This window comes from Pleurodeles waltl, chromosome 2_2, assembly GCF_031143425.1.
Source record: "Pleurodeles waltl isolate 20211129_DDA chromosome 2_2, aPleWal1.hap1.20221129, whole genome shotgun sequence".
Taxonomy (NCBI): domain Eukaryota; kingdom Metazoa; phylum Chordata; class Amphibia; order Caudata; family Salamandridae; genus Pleurodeles; species Pleurodeles waltl.
This window is the reverse complement of record NC_090439.1, coordinates 719175240-719195565: the sequence shown is the minus strand read 5'-3', so window position 1 is coordinate 719195565 and position 20326 is coordinate 719175240. Positions and strand designations below refer to the sequence as shown.

The following is a 20326-nucleotide window of genomic DNA, read 5'->3' as shown; positions in this document are numbered from 1 at the left end:
GACATGTCTGCTGTAATACAAGGGGAATGAGTGGGCTGTGTGATGGGAGAGTGGGGCCCTCTGTCAGTTTTCGTGGGAACCTTGAATGCCTTGGCTGAAGAAGGGGAGCAATGATTCTCAGGTGGTTTGACTGGGACTGTTCTATTTGAGAGCAATTTGTTTGTGTTTGTTCCAGGACAGCAAGCCGAGCTCTTGACACTTTCCACACAGGACGAAAGTATTCTGGGCAGAGTACTTAGTTTGTCAATCAATAGAGAGAATAAACAGGGTTTCCCCGCCCCCGGGCCTCCAATCAAATCTTCCACTGAGTTTAATCCAAGCCCCAGGTCCACTAAGCTTAAGGTGATGGATTGTATTAAATCTACTTGAAGTTCCATCTTTTGAGATTGCCATAAAAGTGCCCCGGCAATTGTGTGATTCAAATGGAGGCCAAAAAGGGTCTGGGAGACACAGCAACGAGAGACACGTGTGCCTGTGTCTATATGGGGCTGGTGGGCCTATATGAGTGTTCTCTCCCAAATACAGGTGTTGACGCTAGCAATGTCTCAATTTGGGCTTCCAGAGCAGCAAGAAAGCGGTTTGATAAGTTGGCCAGTGCTGGGTCAGATATACTTTAACTCCTGGACTTATTTGGGGGCGAATGAGTGGGATTGAGCTCTGGTATGATTTTCCCCTGATTCCTGTTCCACTAACATTTCCTGAGGCGGAGAGGCAGTCGCCCTTGCATGCACTTGCGCTGGTGCTGATACCGTCCGCAAGCACTATTTGTTATGTAGATCTTTTGTTTCCATGCATCTGTGCTTAGCGGGCTGAAGAGATCGTTATCCCCTTCTGTCGCTGATCTCTCATGGGCAATTCCCTATATCTAAATTTACTTATAACCTTATAGGGAAGGAATGTCTCCTTGCTGCGTTGGTCTACCGGCACAGACCTGGGCAGGAATGCGACCTGCGGAATTTTGGCCCAGAGGCAGGTGATGCCTCTTGGCCTTCACTGTGTAGGGTCACTGAAAACTTGTCAGATTCCCATGGACCAAACGAGGATAGTGACTGAGATCCTTGTAGAGGGATCTTATAAAAATATTTGCTGATCAGCCCTTGAGACACATTTGGGTCAGGTGTTGTAGCCATAGGTGAGGGCATGGATGTACCCCCTTGGCTCATCTCCTTCGCCCCTTGATTTCTCATTGTATTAAGGGAGAAGGTGCAGGTCAAATTTTGCTTGTGAATCTGGGAAACCGAGAAAAAGGAATAGCTGCATGAGCGAAAGGGCCATCAGTGAAAATCCGTAAGGTTTCTGAAGTGGTTGGGTTACCTTCCTGTAGTAAACCAACAGATTTTTTTTTTTTTTTTTAGGTTTTGATTAGTGCTTTCAATATTCTGCATTAGTTTGTGAGATTCTGAGTTTAGGAGGACGAGCTGCAAGACTTTGTCAGCCACAGTACGTGTGAGTGTGACTTCATTGGAGCCGAGCTGGGATAGGTTGCTTAGCGAAGGGTCGCGCACGGATTGGCAGCCGTCCGTGACAGGAAATTGGTTGAGAGCATGGGTGAAGGTAATCTTGGGAGTAAAAGTCATTTCCTGATTTGATGCGAATACAGAAAAAGTTGAAAAGATTATGTTTTTTAAAGCATTGAAGAGTGCCCTAAAGAGAGATACATACATTAGGGGAGCCTACACCACCGGAGAATACACTGGCTTCCATTGTGATGGAGGAGAGAGGTGTTGTGCCATGCCTTTAGTTAAAGCAATGGTGCAAGTTGACAGAGAAAAATGGGAGCTTAGCGTTCCCTGAGCATGGGACGTTTAATTTGAGAAATTTGGAACAATTGCGGATGTCGCTGTATGAAACGAGACCCCTTCCGAGGCCAGCACAGTTTGAGGCATTAACAGTTTGGGAGCTAGTAGCTGGACAGCAGCAGCAAATTAAATTTGAAAGGAGAAAAGTAGAGAAGTCTTTATCAGGAGCGAGATGGGATTGGGAACAGAAGAAATGGATAGCAGTGACATTGCAGGATGTTAAATTGTTTCATGTAATCACACAGGAAGATGAGACAGAAGGAAAGAAAGTGACTTGAAAAAGTGATAAGAGTAAAGAAGCAAAGAGGGCTTCAATAGTGGAAGAAGAATCAGATGATGAGGATCTTATTACACAGATATTAAGGGATCGACCTCCACCATATGCGGTGCATGAGGGGGGACCAAGTACATTATGGACAGATACAGGTTGTGGCTCAGGGTAATCCTAATGTGTTGACTGCTTCGGTAGTCCAGGCACAGATGCATCCGCCACCGATAAAGAGACTTTATCCTGATGTGCCGATTCTTGAGACAACTTCGAACTTAGTGGTGCCTACGGAGCAGGTGGTTCCAAGAACACTGCTGGTTCAGACTGAGCCGACTCTGATTTTGTTGCCTCAGGCACAGCCGCAAGGTATGCCAAGGTTTACGCCAATGACGGGGACGAGGTCAGACTGGACTCCGGTAATGAATCAGAGTATGGGAGTTACTCTTCCACAGAGTGCAGGTGCTAGAGCAACCCCAGATGCGGTCTCGCTGCCAATTACTGTTGGTCCAGCTGTGCCATTATTTGCGCAGAAGAAACCAATCATGGGAGAACAGGGCGAGATGTCTCAGAGTCTAGTGAGGAGAGGAATAGGTGACCAGGTTCAAGTAGCCTCTTCCATGGGTCCTTTGATGGATTGAGGTCATTGTTGGATCTCAGTCCATTTGTTGCACTTCCTGAGGCCGTAAATGGTCCGAGTGCAGGTCAAAGTTTAAAGCTATTGACTCCGCAGACTTCAAGTGCAGTGGTACAACAGGTGCCACCGCTAAATGTGAGTAACATTTTGTTACAGGGATTGACAGCTCAGCAGTTGACCGATTGGTTAGACAAGTTGAATACCCCACAGAATGTTTCCAAGAGTGAGGAGCAGATTAATTGTCAGACTGAGCATGGAAGCAAATTAATTAATTGAGAGAACAATGGGGGTGAATAGGTTAGAGTCCTACATAGAAGCAGAGCTGAGATACCTATGTCCAAGAATTACAAGAGAGGTGAGCAAGGTACATCAGAAATTGGCAGACTTGGAAGAAAAACATGGCATAGAAATTGAGAAAACAAAGCACTTGAAGAGAAGCTACAGGTTAGATTTTGAGGCAAAAGATTTTGAACACATGAGGTAAGCTGGAATGAAGGCACACCTTAAAGAACTATTGCAGGGTGCTCTAGTTTGATGAGCCTTGGAGAAATGGGAAGGCAGATGGGTAAAGAAGAGAGATAAAAAGAAACGAGATTCTCTAGAAGTGCCTGAAGATGTACAACAGGGCAAGGGTCCAGTAAAGATTTTACCAATGAATGAAATCCCAGGGGGACATTTTGTTCATGTCCCTTGGCATAGGAGTGATATTCTGTCATTCACAAATGATTATCCAAAACTGAGGGAGAAAACGGTTGAGTGGTATCAGCAGACAGATAGGTTTGTGAAACTCTCAAAATGTCTGTGGGAAGACCTGAATACCTTATTAGAAATAGTGGTCCCAGTTGATTTATGGGTTGAATGTAAGAGAACAGTAGATTGGCCGAAAAGTGAGCCAGAGAGAGATAAGAGTAGAGGTGCACCATCTCCTGAGATAATGAAGCATTATTACAAGGTAATTGAGTTCTTGAAGATGAGGATTTCGCCCAAGAATATTGTTTGGCAAAGGATTGACAGGACAGTGCAGGAGGTAAAGGAGTCAATACATCCGTACTATGAACGATTGTTGAAGGAGTTCAAAGAGTACAGTGGCATGGAGGCAATTGAGCCGAAAGACATGTTGCATTTTGTGTTCAGGTTTGTGGAAGGACTGAGACCTGAAATAGGTCAGATGATTAAGAGTCATTTGATTTGCTGCCAAGCTAAGCCGATTGATTAGGTGTTACAGTATGCAAAATACTGTAGTGATGAAATTGAGTTGAAACAGAAAAAGTTGAAGGCGATGGTGATGCAGATTAAGGCAGCTCAATCAGGAGTGCAGGGAACTTTTGTGCAACAGATACTGCAGCAGCAGGGAAATATCATGTTCCAGCCTCAGATAAGAGGTAGGGGTCGTGGAGGCAATATGAATCATGGTCCGGATTTGAGTACTGTTGTGGTTCAGAATGATGTGAAAGGGATGAAGAAGATGTTACCATGTCACATTTGCGGAGCCTTGGGACATTGGAAGCTGGTGTGTCTGATGATGGTGCAGGAGGGTGTTGTTCAGCAAAATAATGATGTCAATACATTTCAAAATGTTCGAGGACCAAGCTCGAGAGGTCCTAATCCACATTTTCAGAATAACATGATTCAGATGCAAAATTTTCAACCCATGCAGCAGGTGCAAATGCCCCTTGCACAGTTGCAACCAATACAGCAGCAGGTTCTTATGGCACCTAGACAGCAAATATAGATACCTCAAGCCCCGATGGAGCACAAACAGATGATACTTACTCAACAGGTCACAGGTCAGGGACAAGACAGAAGTAGTAACGCAGTTCACCAATTACAGTTACACAGTGAGAGTGAAATAAATGGTGAATGGATGAATGATAGTTCAGATGAGGAGCCATGTGTGCTTGCAGATTCCCTAGAAGTGGATTAGAGAGGACACTATGTGAGAGGGAAGGTGATAGGCCACAAAGTCTCATTTTTGGTGGACACAGGAGCTACACGCTCAACAGTGAGAAGTGCAGAAGTCCTGAAGCTGCCTCTTTCAGGAAGAACGGTTCAGGTTGTAGGGGTAGCAAATCGGTATCTGACTAATCCGATCACAGATCCAGTGCAAGTTGAGATTGGCAATTTTCAGGGACTGCATAAATTTGTAGTCTACGATTCGAGTCCGGTATCCCTACTGGGAAGGGGCTTGTTGTGTAAAACAAAGTGTTTGATCACTTGTTCAAGTGATGGAATTGAGATTCAGACAAATAGTGATGATGAAGAAGACCCAGCTCCAGATACTGAGCGTGAAACTACCTATGAGGAGTACCCATTGATTGAGTTTTTCCTGATGTTCACTGTAAGAGAACTTCATTCTGATTTGCAGGGAACAGTGCAAGAAAATGTGTGGGACCTGACAGGGAAAGAAGTGGGTTTGATCAAGGGAGTGGAGATGATTAAGGTTACTTTGAAGCCGAATGCAGTGTTTCCACGGCTTCCACAGTATAATATGCCACCAGATGTCCTGATGAAAGTGGCTCAGATAATCAGAGATTTTGTGAAGCAGGGAGTTCTAAAAGAAGTACTGAATAGTCCATGTAATTCACTGATAATGGGTTTGAAGAAGCCATGTGGGAAGGTGCGAATTGTTCAGGATTTGAGAAAAATAAACGACATTGTAGTTAAATGTTGTCCTGTAGTGCCCAATCCAGCAGTAATAATGTTTCAGATTCCATGTGATGCAGAATGGTTCACAATGGTTGATTTCTCACAAGCATTCTTTTCTGTGCCTCTTCATGCAGATAGTCAGTTTCTCTTTAGTTTCAAATTTCAAGACAGAGTTTACTGCTGGTGGCGACTTCCTCAAGGGTACATTGAGTCACCATCCTTGTTTCATCAGATCTTGAAAAAAAAATTGGAGTTGCTAGAATTGTCTTTTCAATCGACTCTGGTACAGTACATTGATGATTTGTTGATCGCATCCAAGACAAGGGACGAGTGTAAGTATGACTCGATTGCCCTGTTGAATCATTTGGGAAAGTTTGGTCATAAAGTGTCACCACTGAAATTGCAGTACTGTCAGAAGGTAGTGAAGTATTTGGGTCACCAAATTGAGAAAGGGTCGAGGAAAATATCCAGAGAAAGGATCACAATGGTATTGCAGAGAAGTCCTCCGACTTCACAGAGAGATGTCAGGATATTTCTGGGAATGGTGGGTTATTGTCCTCAGTAGATCCCGAATTTTGCCGAGATTTCAAAGCCTTTGCAGAAGCTGATACATAAGGATGTCCCCGATCCTATAGCATTAGACCAGGAACAGATGAAAGCGTTCACTGAGCTGAGAGAGAGTTTGTGTAGAGCTCCAGCGTTGGGTATGCCTGATTACACAAAACCTTTCACATTGTTTTGTCATGAGCGTGATGCATGTTCATTGTCTGTGTTGACTCAGGTCCATGGAGGTGCTCATTGCCCAGTAGGATATTTTTCAGCTACCTTGGACCCAGTTGCAGCAGCCTTACCAGGTTGCTTGCGTGCAGTTGCCACAGTTGGTCAGAGCCTTTCACAGTGTGAAGGAATAGATACCATGAGAAAAGAAGAATTAAGTGAAGGAAAGTTGAATGGTGATCGGTAGTTAAAGAGAAAGAGAATAGCAAGTCGAAGATACTCAGGTCCTGAATGGGCATATGCAACTACAAACGAATGGCAACACAAGTTCATGTCTTTTTGTTTTTATAGAGAAGTTCTGAGTCAATATTTTGAGGTGACCTGAAAAAGATCAAGAAGCTGAACTGTTGAAACAATCTGAGAAATATTTTTGAAAAAGAGACTGTTAAAAAGTAACCAGAAAAGACATTGATAACCTGATTTGACGTTTGAAAACCAGATGTGACAAGCAGCTAACCGATTTTGACAAGGAGAAGGGTTCCTGGAAGTAAAACTGAACTGTTGAAGGGATAATTGTGTATTTTTTATTTTTGCTGCACGTTTTTCTAAGTTACTTCTGCTTTCTGATTCTTTACAGGTCATGGCTGATTTTGAGAAGCAGGTTAGAGATGCTAGGCGCTGTAAATATATGAGTATTGGTTTGGCAATTATGTGTGGGATTTTGTTTATAGTGTTGATTGGGGGTATGTTTGTTATTGATGCGAAAGGAGCCAATCATACTTCTGCTTCTGAGACTACCACACTAACTGCTTTGGAGAAATTTAAGTTAGATAAGAAGTATTTGCATGATTATACTAATGCTCAAGGAGAACTTTCTTCTAATGTTTTCTATCACTTATTGAGTGAGTATGTTGAGACGATGGATGCAAGAAATTGTCTTGTGTGTACACAGATTCCTTCATCAGTCAAAGAAGGAGTCACTTATCATAGCCTTCCACTAACATACAGGATAAGTTGTAGCTTATTACTAACAAGGTTTTACGACCAGGAGTACATTCAATATTTTTATTCTAATCAAGACGTAGTGTTTTCGTTTGTTCCTATTATTAGGTTCTGAATAGAATAGCTAAGGATAATGACATAGTATTGGTTAGAGGATTCTTTAAACCTACACTAACGTTTGGAACAGCTTATGCTCATAAAAATAACCTTACATGCTTGCTTACACCCCTGGAAAGGAGCTTCTTAGATCACACTGACAATAGGAGAAAAGCACGGAAATTAGAAAAAGGCTTCGAGAAAAGGACTTACAAGAATGATTATGCTTACACTGCAATTAAGGCACAAGGAAAATTAGCTTTAAATGCACTACATGTACGAAAGCTTTGTATATATATATATAGGCCAAAGTCACAAACGGGCACTTTATTTGTGGGTTCGAGTGAATGTAAGCATGCGTTTTTATTTCAGAGTAAATGGACTTTTATGTTGAATGGGCAGGACCCTGCGATTCCAAGGATTTATTATATTTGTGGACTTAATGCTTATTACCGTCTTCCAAGAGGATGGTATGGGACATGTCATTTGGGGATAGTATTCCCAAAGATTTATCAGATAGAGGATTTGAAAAAGTTTCCGAAATTGACTGAATTACACCATAAGAGACAGAGGAGGGAGTCCTCTTATGTGGTAGTGGGAGATATATTTGGTGCTGTGATTCCTTTACTGGGAGTCATCCTGAACTCGATCAAGATTCAAAAGTTGTCTACTATTGCGGATAACATGCGGACAAATTTTACAGGGACAATACTCCTGAAAGATACTGAATTGGCTGCGATAGAGCTATGACTATTCAAAATCGTCTTGCTTTAGACATTTTTTTCGTGAAGGATGGTGGAGTCTGTAAAATGATTAACTCTAGGCATTGTTCCTCCTTTATTCCGTATAACAGTAGAGAGATGAGAGCCTTACTTACTAATCTGACTAACTTAAGTAGGGATTTGAAGGAGTTGAAAGAACTAGGTGTTTGGGGAAAAAGTTGGTAGAGGGTTTGCTTCAGTGGGAAATTGGCTCAGTAATATTTTGAATGGGGTACTATTAAAGATTATTCAGGGAATATTAATTGTGGTAGGTTGCCTATTAGGAATATGGGGATTATGTAAATTGTGCAAGAGAATTAAATTGAAAAGGTCTAAAAATAAACAGAGGAGGGAAGAACGAAATAGGGAAAGAATCTTTAGGGAAAATTCAAGAAGAAGGCAAAATGTTGAAGAGATTGAATTGTAAAGTAGGAGGTGGTAAAAGTAGTGTGATGACATATTTAGTCATCAGATGAGGGACTGCTAACGCAAATGTCTTAATTAGAAATTACTAAGGAATTTTTATGTATTTTGAATAATGAATTTGGTAGAAATAAAATAATGTAGAAAAATAATGTGCGCTTATGAAATTGAGACCTCGAAGAACGGCCACCAGTATTCACGAAATGTACTAATTGAGTGATTAATATATATGAAATATTGAAAATGAATTAGATTAATGTAGTGATATGTCATATTGAGAGTTATGAATTATGTTCTTACTTATTAATATAGGTCTTCACTTAGCAAGTGTCTTGGCCTAGTCTTGTCAGGCCTCATGCAAAAGTTGTATTTCTTAACGTTTAGTGGAAAATGCTGACAAAATGATCTAACCATGAACTGCTCATTGTTTTAATAAAATGCTTAGCCGAAGCTTTCTATGGGAACCGACGGACAGGAGATGATGTTTCTAGAGATGTTACATATATGCGCCGGATGTACTTTCCCAGGACGTGAACAATGGAGACACTGACTGGAGAAGAAGATGCAATTTTTTTTATATCTGACGAGCGGGATGATGAGAACATCGTAAAGCGAACCAATCAACGACATGTGAACTGTGAAATATTAGAATTCATAGATTTAGAACGGTTAATCTATTGGACAGAGTAATAACGTATGATTAATTGACCAATTGGAAATTGGGGGATAGTTTGGGTGACTTTGGTATAACAACGTGACAGAGGGAAAAGATCTCAGACCTTATTCCGATTTGAGATGAGATATTGAGAAGAAGAGACTCAGGATTTTGTCATTGGGCTCATACTCTCTGAGAGCCTGATGTGATGCTGATTGACTGATGAGTTGAGGACGAAGACTGATTCTATTTGCTGACCCATACCGTTTATATGACAATATGACTGAAATGTATTTTGTGCCTTTCCTTTCTAGGTACCAACTGCGCTGATTATAATAGTATTCTTAGCTAGATGTTTTCTAAATTCTTGTTCCTAAATTGTTTTGCATGAAGCCACACATGCTGATGCTTATTTGGGTTAGATGAGGGTTTTTTTTCTATCTGACCTTTGACAGATTACAGAGACAAAAGGTTAACGGACTGTTTTGCTGAACTTCATGAATAGAGTTGAATTATTGAATTTGATTCTTGTATTGATCTGTGCTAATGCTTTAGAGTGTGCTATGATGCAGGCTTTGATTAGATTATGTTTTTGGCGTATTTGGATAATTAATACTGTTCTCACATGCATTTGAATTGAGTTTTGAATTATTCTTTTATGACAGCATTGTAACTAAAGGGAAATAAAAATGAATAAAATGTATACTAAGGTATGGTTATTCATGGTTGAAAGGTCACGGTGTGACAATTATTGGCTTTTAAATGATTAATGATTTGTCTAATGATTATTGATTTGTGTAAATTGATTACTTGGAATGATGGCCACATTATAACCAGGACATTCCAAATGAATCAAAAGGTTCATCGACCTATTTGCGTCACCTTGTAAGTTTACTTATTAAGGACTGACGTGCTAGCAAAAGCAATGAAGAATGACTGATGTGACTGGAAGATCATGGGCTGACATGTTTGTTTTTTGGACTGCTCCAGTAGCGAGAAGAGTTTGGCTAGGAGCTTTTGAAGCAGGCAGGTTAGTCGAAGTTTACTCTCGCCTCCCCCTCCCTTACTTCCAGTTGCTGCCATTAGTGTTTTGTTCAGGCTAACTTTATTGGTGTCAAGTTTAAAGTTGGCTGTCGCTTAGGGCAGGTGGCGGGCAAGTGGAGGGCTCGCACAGAAGGTCGGTAGGGTTGGGCCACTGACAGCGTTGGGGTCCTGGGCAGAAGGAGGCCAGGACAGTAAATGGAAGGGGGAATAGGGTGTATGCTAGTATCATCGAGGAGAGTTTGAATACGCTGGGGAGGGGGTAGGTTGACTGCTTGTATTAGCGAGATGGAGTTGTTGATGTTATTGTATTGTGTATGAAGTTCAACTGCAACCTATCCTAATAAAGCGGCCTTTTGCTCTCAACACCTGTGTCTCTCGATCGTCTCGCCCGTTGGAATTTTCTTCAGGAATATCTTTCTTCACCCTCGCTGAAGACTCAGAAGGTTGGCAGTTGTGTACAGTTTGTGTGTACAAATGCATTACAATCTGCTCACGCTCTGTATCCATAGCGCACTGTCCTAATACAGCCCGGTGACACAATACTGATAAACATGTAGAGGGGGTGTGGAGGCCAGGCTGCTGAGAATGGGGTGCTGCTTAATAGACAGACACTCCAAGGCCACTGTACTTTTTGTGCTATGAAGTGACAACCAGCGATACACTAAAGATTGTATGGTCACGAATAAAAAAACCGATAACATTTTAGACGTAAACGCGTGGAGTCTGCAGCTTTCAATGCATCATACTATATGATTTTTCTGCATTTTATTCAAAAACAAAACCGAACAACGCCCCGAGCTCCAGTCAATACAGTCTTCGCCCAGGAGTTATCACCTCAAAGTATGTGCGTAGCCTGTGTCAGCTTACAGGTTCGCTGTCACTTTTCCTCCTTCTCCCTCTCCGTTTCTGCCCGTCCCTTCGTCGTTATCTATCAGGAGCCTCTTTCTTATTCCCCTCATCCTCGCCGCCGCTCCCTCCTCCTCACCTCTCTCCTCCCCCGCCCGCCGCCGGTGCGCTCCCTGGCAGCCGCTGGCTCTGCCTGTGACGTCGCTTCCTTCCAACATGGCGAGCGCAGGTCGCTGCTGATGGTGGAGCCGGCCATTTCCGAGTGCCATTAGTGCCCCGTGTAGCCCGGGCAGCAGAGGTTTTGACCCCGGTGTGCGCGCAGCCAGGCATGGCCCAGGCTGGGCGGTAAGGGCAGGGAGCGCCCCCTTGTCCGGGTGCGAGTGGAGCCGCCGCAAAGCGAGGGGAAGGCACCGGAGGAGGAGGCCGGGGCTGCGGGAGGCAGGAGCCCGGCAACCGCAGCCCCGCCGCGCCCATGCATGAGGGCAAAAAGACCAAGAACATGTTCCTGACCCGGGCCCTGGAGAAGATCCTTGCAGACAAGGAGGTGAAGAAGGCGCACCACTCCCAGCTGCGGAAAGCCTGCGAGGTGGCGCTAGGTAAGGGAGAGGGGCGCAGAGGGGTGGCTGGACTCAATCCCGCACCCGGAAGAGGATCCAGTCAGTATAGTCACTACCTGATGCCCCGTCAACACTTCCCCTTGTCGGCACTACTCCCGATGAATCCCCTACTGTGCCTGTCCTCTCCACAGTCACCCTGCAGGTGCCCTTGCCGACCTGTCACGTGTGTAACATTAACTTTTCTATCCTGACCGGTTCCCCGTCAGCTGGCACCACTTCTCTCACTCCCCGCTTTCGATTCTCGCTGGTGCATTCCTCCCTGTCTCTCGTGTGTTTTAACAACGTGCCCCCTCACCACCTACCTGCCCTCACCCGTCTGTTGTCTGCCACACCACACACCTGTCACTCAGCGACGTCTACCGTCACCTGTGACCGTCGTCGTCGTCACTGGCTGATTCTCTCCGGTCATTCTCTACTTTCTTTCACCCGTCGGCACTGTACCCTCACCCATGTCGCGTATCAGTCCTTGCCCTGGTCACCTTTTTCACTACCTGGGGAGTCCTCGCTGTCGCCTACCTCTCCTGTCAGTAGAATCATGCGTAACACTCCATACAGCACATCTCCATCTTGACCTAACTCACCACACACTTGTCAACATCAGTCTCAAACCCTGCCAAGCTACTTCCGGACCTAGTACTTCCCTCTTCCTCCTGTTCTTTTTTCGTGTTTACCAATGGCCAGTGCCATCTTTTCTATGTAATAGTCATACTCTGTAATACACCTTACACTGCTATCTTAACCGCATTCCCATGTGATTCTTCCCTTACTATCCACACTGTGTTTTACCCACCACAGTGAACCCACCCGTGACACCAACCCTGGCCTTTCTGCATCCTCCCGGGACTGTAGTTTTTGCTCCGTGTGTCCATCGACACCCTATTGCTCTTACCTAGTGCACCCTTGCTGCTGCGTATTATTACACCCAGTGTTCTTGCCGTGTGCACATCTGGTGCCCCATTCGTTAAATACATTCAAGCCTCCCCCCCCCCCCCCGTTCTTCTTAACTGCGGCCTGTGCTTGGTGTACCACCTTAGCATCGACACCACAGGAATGGACACTTGCCTGTCGTTGTTCTTCCCTACTGTCAACATACTCCCTACCCCCGCCATTCATTTCCTCGATGCCTTCGTCTGTCATTGCATTGTACTGTCTGTGCGACGCACGATGACTATAAAGGAATGGGGCAGTCACAAAAGCACGCTGTATCGAAGGGCCTGTGTATTCGGTCGCATTGTTGGTATGAGATTTAGCTTGTCAGTTTTTGTAGATGTTTTCCCTGGTATGGATGCAATTATTTGCCTGTTCGGGTGGGGTACCTTACTGCTTCTCAGCCCCGAGCCATATGTTTGCTATGAAATGATGGTGCATTATTCTTTGAGACTCTGTGTGAGAATCGCCGAGACCTGCCCAGTGACCATGAGATAATCCGAGCAGGCAGGAGGCTCGGCCCACTTAAACCCACCGGGATGGGGGCGGGTGGCTCCTGGTTGTTATTGTTTATGGTTGAGTGTGTCAGGCAAGCGTGAGGCAGTTCTTTGTGGGAAGAGGAGGAGCCGGGAGGCTGTCACTGCTAAGAGGCACCTGCTGGTACTTCGTATTATTGCTAAACCTGCTACAGGCTAGAAGGGTTGCCTTCGGAAGTGTGTAATTTGTGATATTTGTTTTGTAAACAATAACAAATAAATCTGTACAATCCGTGAAAACTGTATTTTTTGCTAGATTCATTGTTGCTTGTACAGTGGAATTGCGGTTCGCATCCTTGGCCTGCAGGAAGGAGAGTGAGGGAGTAGGGAGCCAGGCCGGACAACCAACAGGAGAAACAGGCCTTAGAGAGGAAGGGTTACACACAGCATGCATAATTAATGCCTGGTATCAAGTGAAATTTAAAAAAGTTAATTCTTCAGAAAAGGGTGCTCGAGGACGGCACAGTTTTTATGGGGGTGGGCGGCGGCATTCCGAGACGTGGGTGCTATTTAATGCCGCTGCCAGACACCGGTGATCGAGGGTAGGATAGAAGGGATTGCAGAGCTAATGCGGTGTAACTGGTGCACACCCAATCAGCGGGTCGGGCTCTGAACAGCTGCGCACCCGCTCGGTATTTGTAAGCTGTCGCAGGCATGACTAATCGCTGGTCGGGAAAGCGGATGCACCGTGTTTGATAATAGGATTAGGATATGCCAAAAACATACGCTATTTGCAAACCAAAATGCCATTTTACCTTATTTAATTTTGTTAATGTACAGCTGGATGGGTAATTTTCCAGAGACGGCTGGCATTATTTGTGGCTGTGGAACTTGCCTGGTTAAATGCACAGTTTAGTTTTTTGTGATGCTGAACAGAAAGATACCTTCTTTAGTAACGTGACTAAATAATTATTAAAGTTTCAAGCGATTAAACACGCAAGACACTCTACGTCTGGCAAAATCGCCTGCATCTGACATTACAATAGCCTTATTCCGATACACCTGGTAATATTTCTTTTTGCCTGTTCAAGAACTAAGCTGCGTTCTCAGTCGCGGTAGTGTCTCAACAGACCTATATTTTTAGTCTTTTTTTGGTGGGCACATCTGCCGATAATGTTAGGGTCAAGCGCGCCTATAATAGCAGGAATTTGACGCGAATGCTTGGTTTCTAGTGGAAGGTCCTATCAAGGGGTATCTTAAATACTTTGTGTAAAGTGGACAGACTCATAAAGCTCCTCATCTTGATCAAATGCAACCCTTAATTTCTTAGTATTAATATATTTTTCTTTTGTGTTTTAACTTTGTTGTGTCGCATCCACTTACTAATCACAAGCGAATGGAAGTGTGAACCCTAAGTTTCTGAGGTGCTGGCTCCATCCAAATATTACTGCTACCTTCAGGTGCACCACGCTCTTCAGTTGGTGCTTGTGGGGAGAATGGACGTGCCTGAGTTATCCCCCCTGGAGAGTAGACTGCTGGAAGAACACATGCACAAAACAAAGCTATATCCCTATATCCCTATTCAGCAGTATGCTAGACCCACTGAAACACCTTAGGGGGAGATGAAAGCGGGATGTGGGAAGTCTAGATGAGGATGAATGGTGCGCAGCGTTGTCTTCCCCACAGGAGGCCAGAATTTGAGCCCGGTTTCACCTGGTGCACCTGTGGATCCTGCATAGGTCCTACCTGGCAGGCTCGGATAAGGCCAAAATAGACCAAACAAACAACGCTCCCTGTCTGAGGGGGTGCGGTCAGGAGGGATCTTTCCTACACATCTGTTTTGCTATACTTCAGACTGAGAAAAGACAAAATGAAAGGAATGTCGACAATTCAGCACTCTTAGTCTGAGTAATACATTTATTAAGGTGCTTTTCAAGGTTCGTACAGGGAAAGCGTGCAGGTCAAATGCAACAACACAAGTACACTGCTGAAAATAATCACAGCAGTAGAATAATGATGATCATATACATAAACAATGAAAATACACTACTTTATTCATGGATAATATATCTACATATAGTGATTATACATTCATGCATAATGCAAAGCTAAAAATAAGAATTAAAAATGCATCACCACGGGGCTTGACCGTGACATCATCTCTTTGCCAATTTCAAGTCGAGAACCCAGACGACTGCCAAAAAAGAGAAAATGACCTTTGATGGGAACCGGGCAAAGGCTTCCCCTTCCCAGAGTTCTATCTAACCCAAGTCATCAAGCTTCCCTCTTAAATACCTTAAACATGCTGGAGTGGAGAATTCTAGAAACTCCTCCCTCCCATACTGTAAGATGTTGTTCAAGCTAAACACAAAATGGAGTCAGTGGTCAAGATGGAGCTGGTGGATAAATACGAATACCCTTACAAAATCATATGGGAGTGCCCTGCCATACAAAGCTGCTGGGACTCCGTGATTGCCTGCATGAACGAGGTGTGGTGTAGCACAATAGTTGGTTCTTCAAGATGGTGTCTGCTAAACATCTGGGAAGGCACAGGTCTTGGGAGAGCGGCGGTGTCATGGATGACACTTGGATTGATTGTCACCAAGAGAAACATTGCGAGACATTGGAGGCGTCACTTGCGTCAGAAGTGAGAAAGTGAAAGAGAGACATGGACTGGTGCATGGTGTCAGAGAAGGTGGTCTACAAAGGCCAGGGCTACACCCGGAAATGTGTAAACATATGGAGTCACTGGAAGATTTACAGGGGAACTATATGTACTGACCCACTGGTCGAAATGTCAGTCCTGGATGGGAACTGTTGTGGCCCTCAGGGAGACCGGGAGTGGTCAGACAGGGAACTGTGAATGTCTATTGGGAAAGGCTGGTTATGCCTGCGATGCCACAGATTGTACTTGTTACTTGCAGCTGTGCTCTTTCTAAAAGGCATGTGGATGTATATGGTATGTTCTTGCAAAATTGTTAATAAAAAGATAAATAAAAAATAATTCTGAGGTGCAAGCAAGTGTACAATTGCACATGCATTCGAAGAGCATTGTTGAGGTGCAGCACCATCTCAGTTTGTAAGCCGGTAATGGTGAACATCTGACTGTATGTATGTTTAGCAGGGATAGTGAAATAGCAGTCTTCTTGAGACCTCACTCACTCATGTAGCCTACAGCACTGCAGGACAGGATTTGCAAAGGTAGTGAGTTTGACATGTTTATTACCGCCCTTATGCCTGCTCCCCAATGAAGATGACCATTTCTGGGATCACAGGTGTGTACAAGGAGTTAATCAACTGTGACCAGAAAATATAATGTACCTGAGGTTGACCGTAGCCAGCAACCTTAAATGGATGTCACATATTTAAAAATCAACAGAGTGATCCTAAGGCTTGCTTGTTCACATAACTGTTGTTTCTTGCAACAGATTGACCAAGTAGTTCAAGCCAAGGTTGGAGGCCTAATTGCCTTTGGAGCTGAGCCTACTGGGCTTAGTGAAATGTACAACAAAAATAGGCGCCCATGAAAGAAAAAATTGTAAATTACTCCTCATGCTCCCACCATCAGCTTGACCTACAATACTGCCTTCACTTCCATTAAAAAATGCCAAAACACTCTTAGTAATATGGGGTTAAAAAACTGAAGGCCACTGGGAGAAAATGTAGTGGACAACCCCAAAAGAACCATTCCTCATGTAAAAGAAATTCAGTCATGCCCTAGCCTGGGAGAAAGAAGCCCAATGACTCTGGCTTGACTTGTTTCATTCTGCTATCCAAAAAAGAATAAAGATGAGTGTGTATCAAAAATCTTCCTAAACCTCCACTTGGGGACAAGACTAAAGTACTGGAGAAATTCAGGCCTATTTGTCATATCACAATGTCCACAAACATATTTTAAGACCATAGCAAATTCTAGAGAGAGAGATTATTTGCCATGTCAAAAGTGGAGCCCTACTGCGGATATTCCTGCACAATTAAAAAAAAAAATAGTGTTTCAGCGGAGTGCCTTTGTGATCCAAAAGAAGACCTTAACCTCTTCCTGCTCAACTGCTCTCACTATTAAAAATCAAGCAGAGGAAACCTGATAAAGCATGTCTCAACAAAAGAACCGTGTAGGAATGTTTTGTAGGAATCTTCTATTTCTATGGTAATGCCATGATGTAATGTGGAATGAAGGTGAATTGGAAGTTCCAGAGGTTGGCAGTTGTGGAGTTGTCAGCCAACTGGAAGTCACTGATGATGAACTTAATAACGAAGATTTAACTCACAGGCCAGTGTGAATTACTACATAAATTGGCGACGAGTGACCGTGCAGGGGACGGAGATTAGTGACTTCCACCCCTGGAAGGACTTATCTGGACATTACACAAAGGTGGACAGTAAGGGACTGAAGATTTATTAAGGATTTGAGTGTCTAAAAAGGGGGGGGAATAAAATGAAAGGAGTGGCGATCGTTTGGAAATGCAATGTGGATGTATGAGTTGAACATGTGATTATAACATTTGAAGCGAAAATTATCGTAACTTTCGTTTTGTGCCGCTTCATTGAACGGTTGAGTGAGTGACACGCTGGATTGGACACGTGCTGGATTTGCTGTGCCCATGAAAGTCTCTCTTGTGCTGTCACGCTGATGTGTGTTCCGATGGGTCAAGTCTGCTTCGCGCTACACGCATGCTTCTAGCAACGTGCTAGACGTGTATGAATTTGTGCTGACGGAAGTATCTCTCACGTGGTCACTGCTGTCATTTCGGTAATGGTTCATGTCTCTCTCATGTTACACGTGCTACATGCATGCTGCTAACAATGGGCTTCATTTAGTTAATTCAAGGATCTTACCGATTACGTTGTGAGGCTCCTCCGTAATGGAATGTATTGCTCCCTCACCAGATGAAGAAACGGAGGAAGGATTCAGTAGAGACCAAGAAAGGACTTTAGGAGTAGAAAAAAAAGAAAGACTGCAATAATTACGAAATAATCGACAAGATTTTATACAAAAGGAGTTTGTTTAAAATTATTTTGTATTTTTATATTGGTTAATTGTTTTAGTTATTTTAGAATTACTTTATAGGGTGGCTGAACAAAGCATTATGGCTCTGCCCACTTTCTTGCCTGCATCTGGAGAGCCTACGATCCCTTGCAAAAGATGGAAGAATATTTTGTTCAGATATATTCTGGCAATAGGTGGAGTCACATATGGACTGATAAGGAAACAGGCAATTCTTTTACATCATTTAGGCGCAGAAGGAAGAAGGATTTATGATGATCTTCCATAAATATCGTTGGGAATTTGAGATGCTCATGCTGCGAATGTGTTTGAAATGTCCTTAGTGATGCTTTATAAACGTTTCACTCCTAAAGTAAGTATAGTTTTTGAGAGACATACGTTTTTTTCACGTGTCCGAGGAGAGGATGAAGACTTTCTGACATATTTAGCAAAATTGAGAGGGTTAGCTCTTTCTTGGCAGTTCCAGAATTTGACAGACAGTCTGATCAGGGATCAGATTGTACGCTGTACAAACAATAAACAGGTGAAGGAAAACTTGTTGACGAAAGACTTAAATTTAGATGATACTGTCCAAATTGCAAGGAGCATGGATGATGCTGCAATATGGGTTAAGGAAATGGACAGTGGAAAGAAATAAGTTAAAGAAGTGAAAGAAAATGAAATGACCAAAGTGAAGGGTGTAGATAGAAAAAAACAAATTAAAGGGTTAAAATTGAGAATGGCCCAAAATCTAGCATAACTAATACTGAAGGGTACACAGCAGCTAAGGTATTAGGGAACGAAAGAAGGGACATCATTTGTTATAGATGTGGATGCCTAGGGCATATTCACTTAAGTACCAGTTATGGAGCTAGAAATGTCATTTGTAGGTATTGTGGGAGAAGAGGCAATTTGGTTAAGGTATGTAGAATGAGAGAGAACACAATGAGTCAAGACTGTAGATGACATGTAAAAATTAAAAAGAAGTAGTACTAACAATAAATCAAATTGAAGAATTTGTGCAAGCGGTAGACGGTGGACAGGTTGGACAACGAGATGGCGTAAAGGTGAAGAACGAAAGCAACTGTGTATTTAGAAAAAACACATGGTGATGTGACTTGGTGGAAGAAAGGTACGAGTTTTGGTTGACTCAGGTAGTTTATTCACACTCATTGGTCAGAATACCTATGAAGAGCAGTTTAAAGGAAACTTAAAAGATTTTCAGTTATCTGAGATGAAGGCAGGTGGATATAGCGGTAAGAAAATTGAAATTGTGGGAATGAAGTGATGAATATTGCTTTTGGAAACAGTGAAGTTTGAGGTAGAGTATGCACAACGGAGGAGGGTTCAGATCTTCTTGGGTGGCAACAGCAGAAGGATTTGGACATTGTTTAGGATCCTAATGCAAATGAGCCTGTTATGTCTATAGAACTGGCAAATAGACAGGACAAGGAATATAATGGTGAGGAAGAGACAGTACTCAAGTATCCCCAGGTTTTTTCCAAAAAACTAGGATTAATGAAGGGTTTTACACATACAATAATTTTGAAGGAGAAAGCAGTGCCGGTGGTACATAAAGTAAGACCTGTACCTCACTTGATGAGGGAACCATTGAAGAAGGAATTGGATACGTTAATAGTGGAGGGTATTCTAGAACCCATTGTGTCTTCGGAGTGGCTATCACCCATAATGGTTGCTCCAAAGGATGGGGGAAAATTTATTTATGCATAAACCTACAAGAGTTGAACAAGAATATATGGGTGGAAAGGCAGCCATTACCCAACATATCTGAGATGTGGAGTATGATGGGGGTGAGGAAAGTGGTTTAGTGTCCTTGATCTGTCATCTGCGTACGACCAGGTAAATTTACATAAGGAATCAAGACCATTGATCTCATTTGTTACACCTTTGGGTGCATTCAAATATCAAAGGATGCCTTTCAGTCATGCCTCTGCTTTATTACAAAAAGAACGATGCAAAGCATTTTTCAGGGTATGAAAACGGTCCTATGTTTTCAGGATGACATTTTGGTAGTAGGAAATTCAGAGAGCGAACATGATGGTGTGTTGAGGGAAGTTCTGTCAAGGACTGAAAGACCTGGTCTAACCATAAAAAAGGAAAAATGCCGGTTAAAAAGGAAAAACGTTGATTATTTAGGCAATTAAATTTCATAAGCAGGGTTTAAACCGAAAAAACGTATTATCAAAGCCATATCTGAATTTCATAGGCCACAGAGTAAGGAGCAGTTGAAATCTTTTTTCAGACTTGCTGAGTACTGTTCTAAATTTATATGCAATTTTGCTGAAAAAGTAGAACCTATGCGATAAAGGATAAGAATGTATTTGAGTGGGGAGGTGAGTGTAAAAGGCATTTGAGGAAATCAAACTATCCATTATTGAATCACCATCATTGTGTCATTTTAATGCAAACA

The 20326-nt window shown here is 43.1% G+C and overlaps 1 protein-coding gene across 1 annotated transcript in view; it reads left to right on the top strand.

Moving 5' to 3' along the window:
* The first annotated feature begins 11082 nt into the window (after positions 1-11082).
* ARFGEF1 (ARF guanine nucleotide exchange factor 1) overlaps positions 11083-20326 on the top strand; it is a 961498-nt gene continuing 952254 nt past the window's right edge. The window contains exon 1 of the mRNA XM_069220293.1: positions 11083-11487. Coding sequence (XP_069076394.1) covers positions 11364-11487 — 124 coding nt within the window. The 5' untranslated portion in view covers positions 11083-11363. The remainder of the gene's footprint in view (positions 11488-20326) is intronic.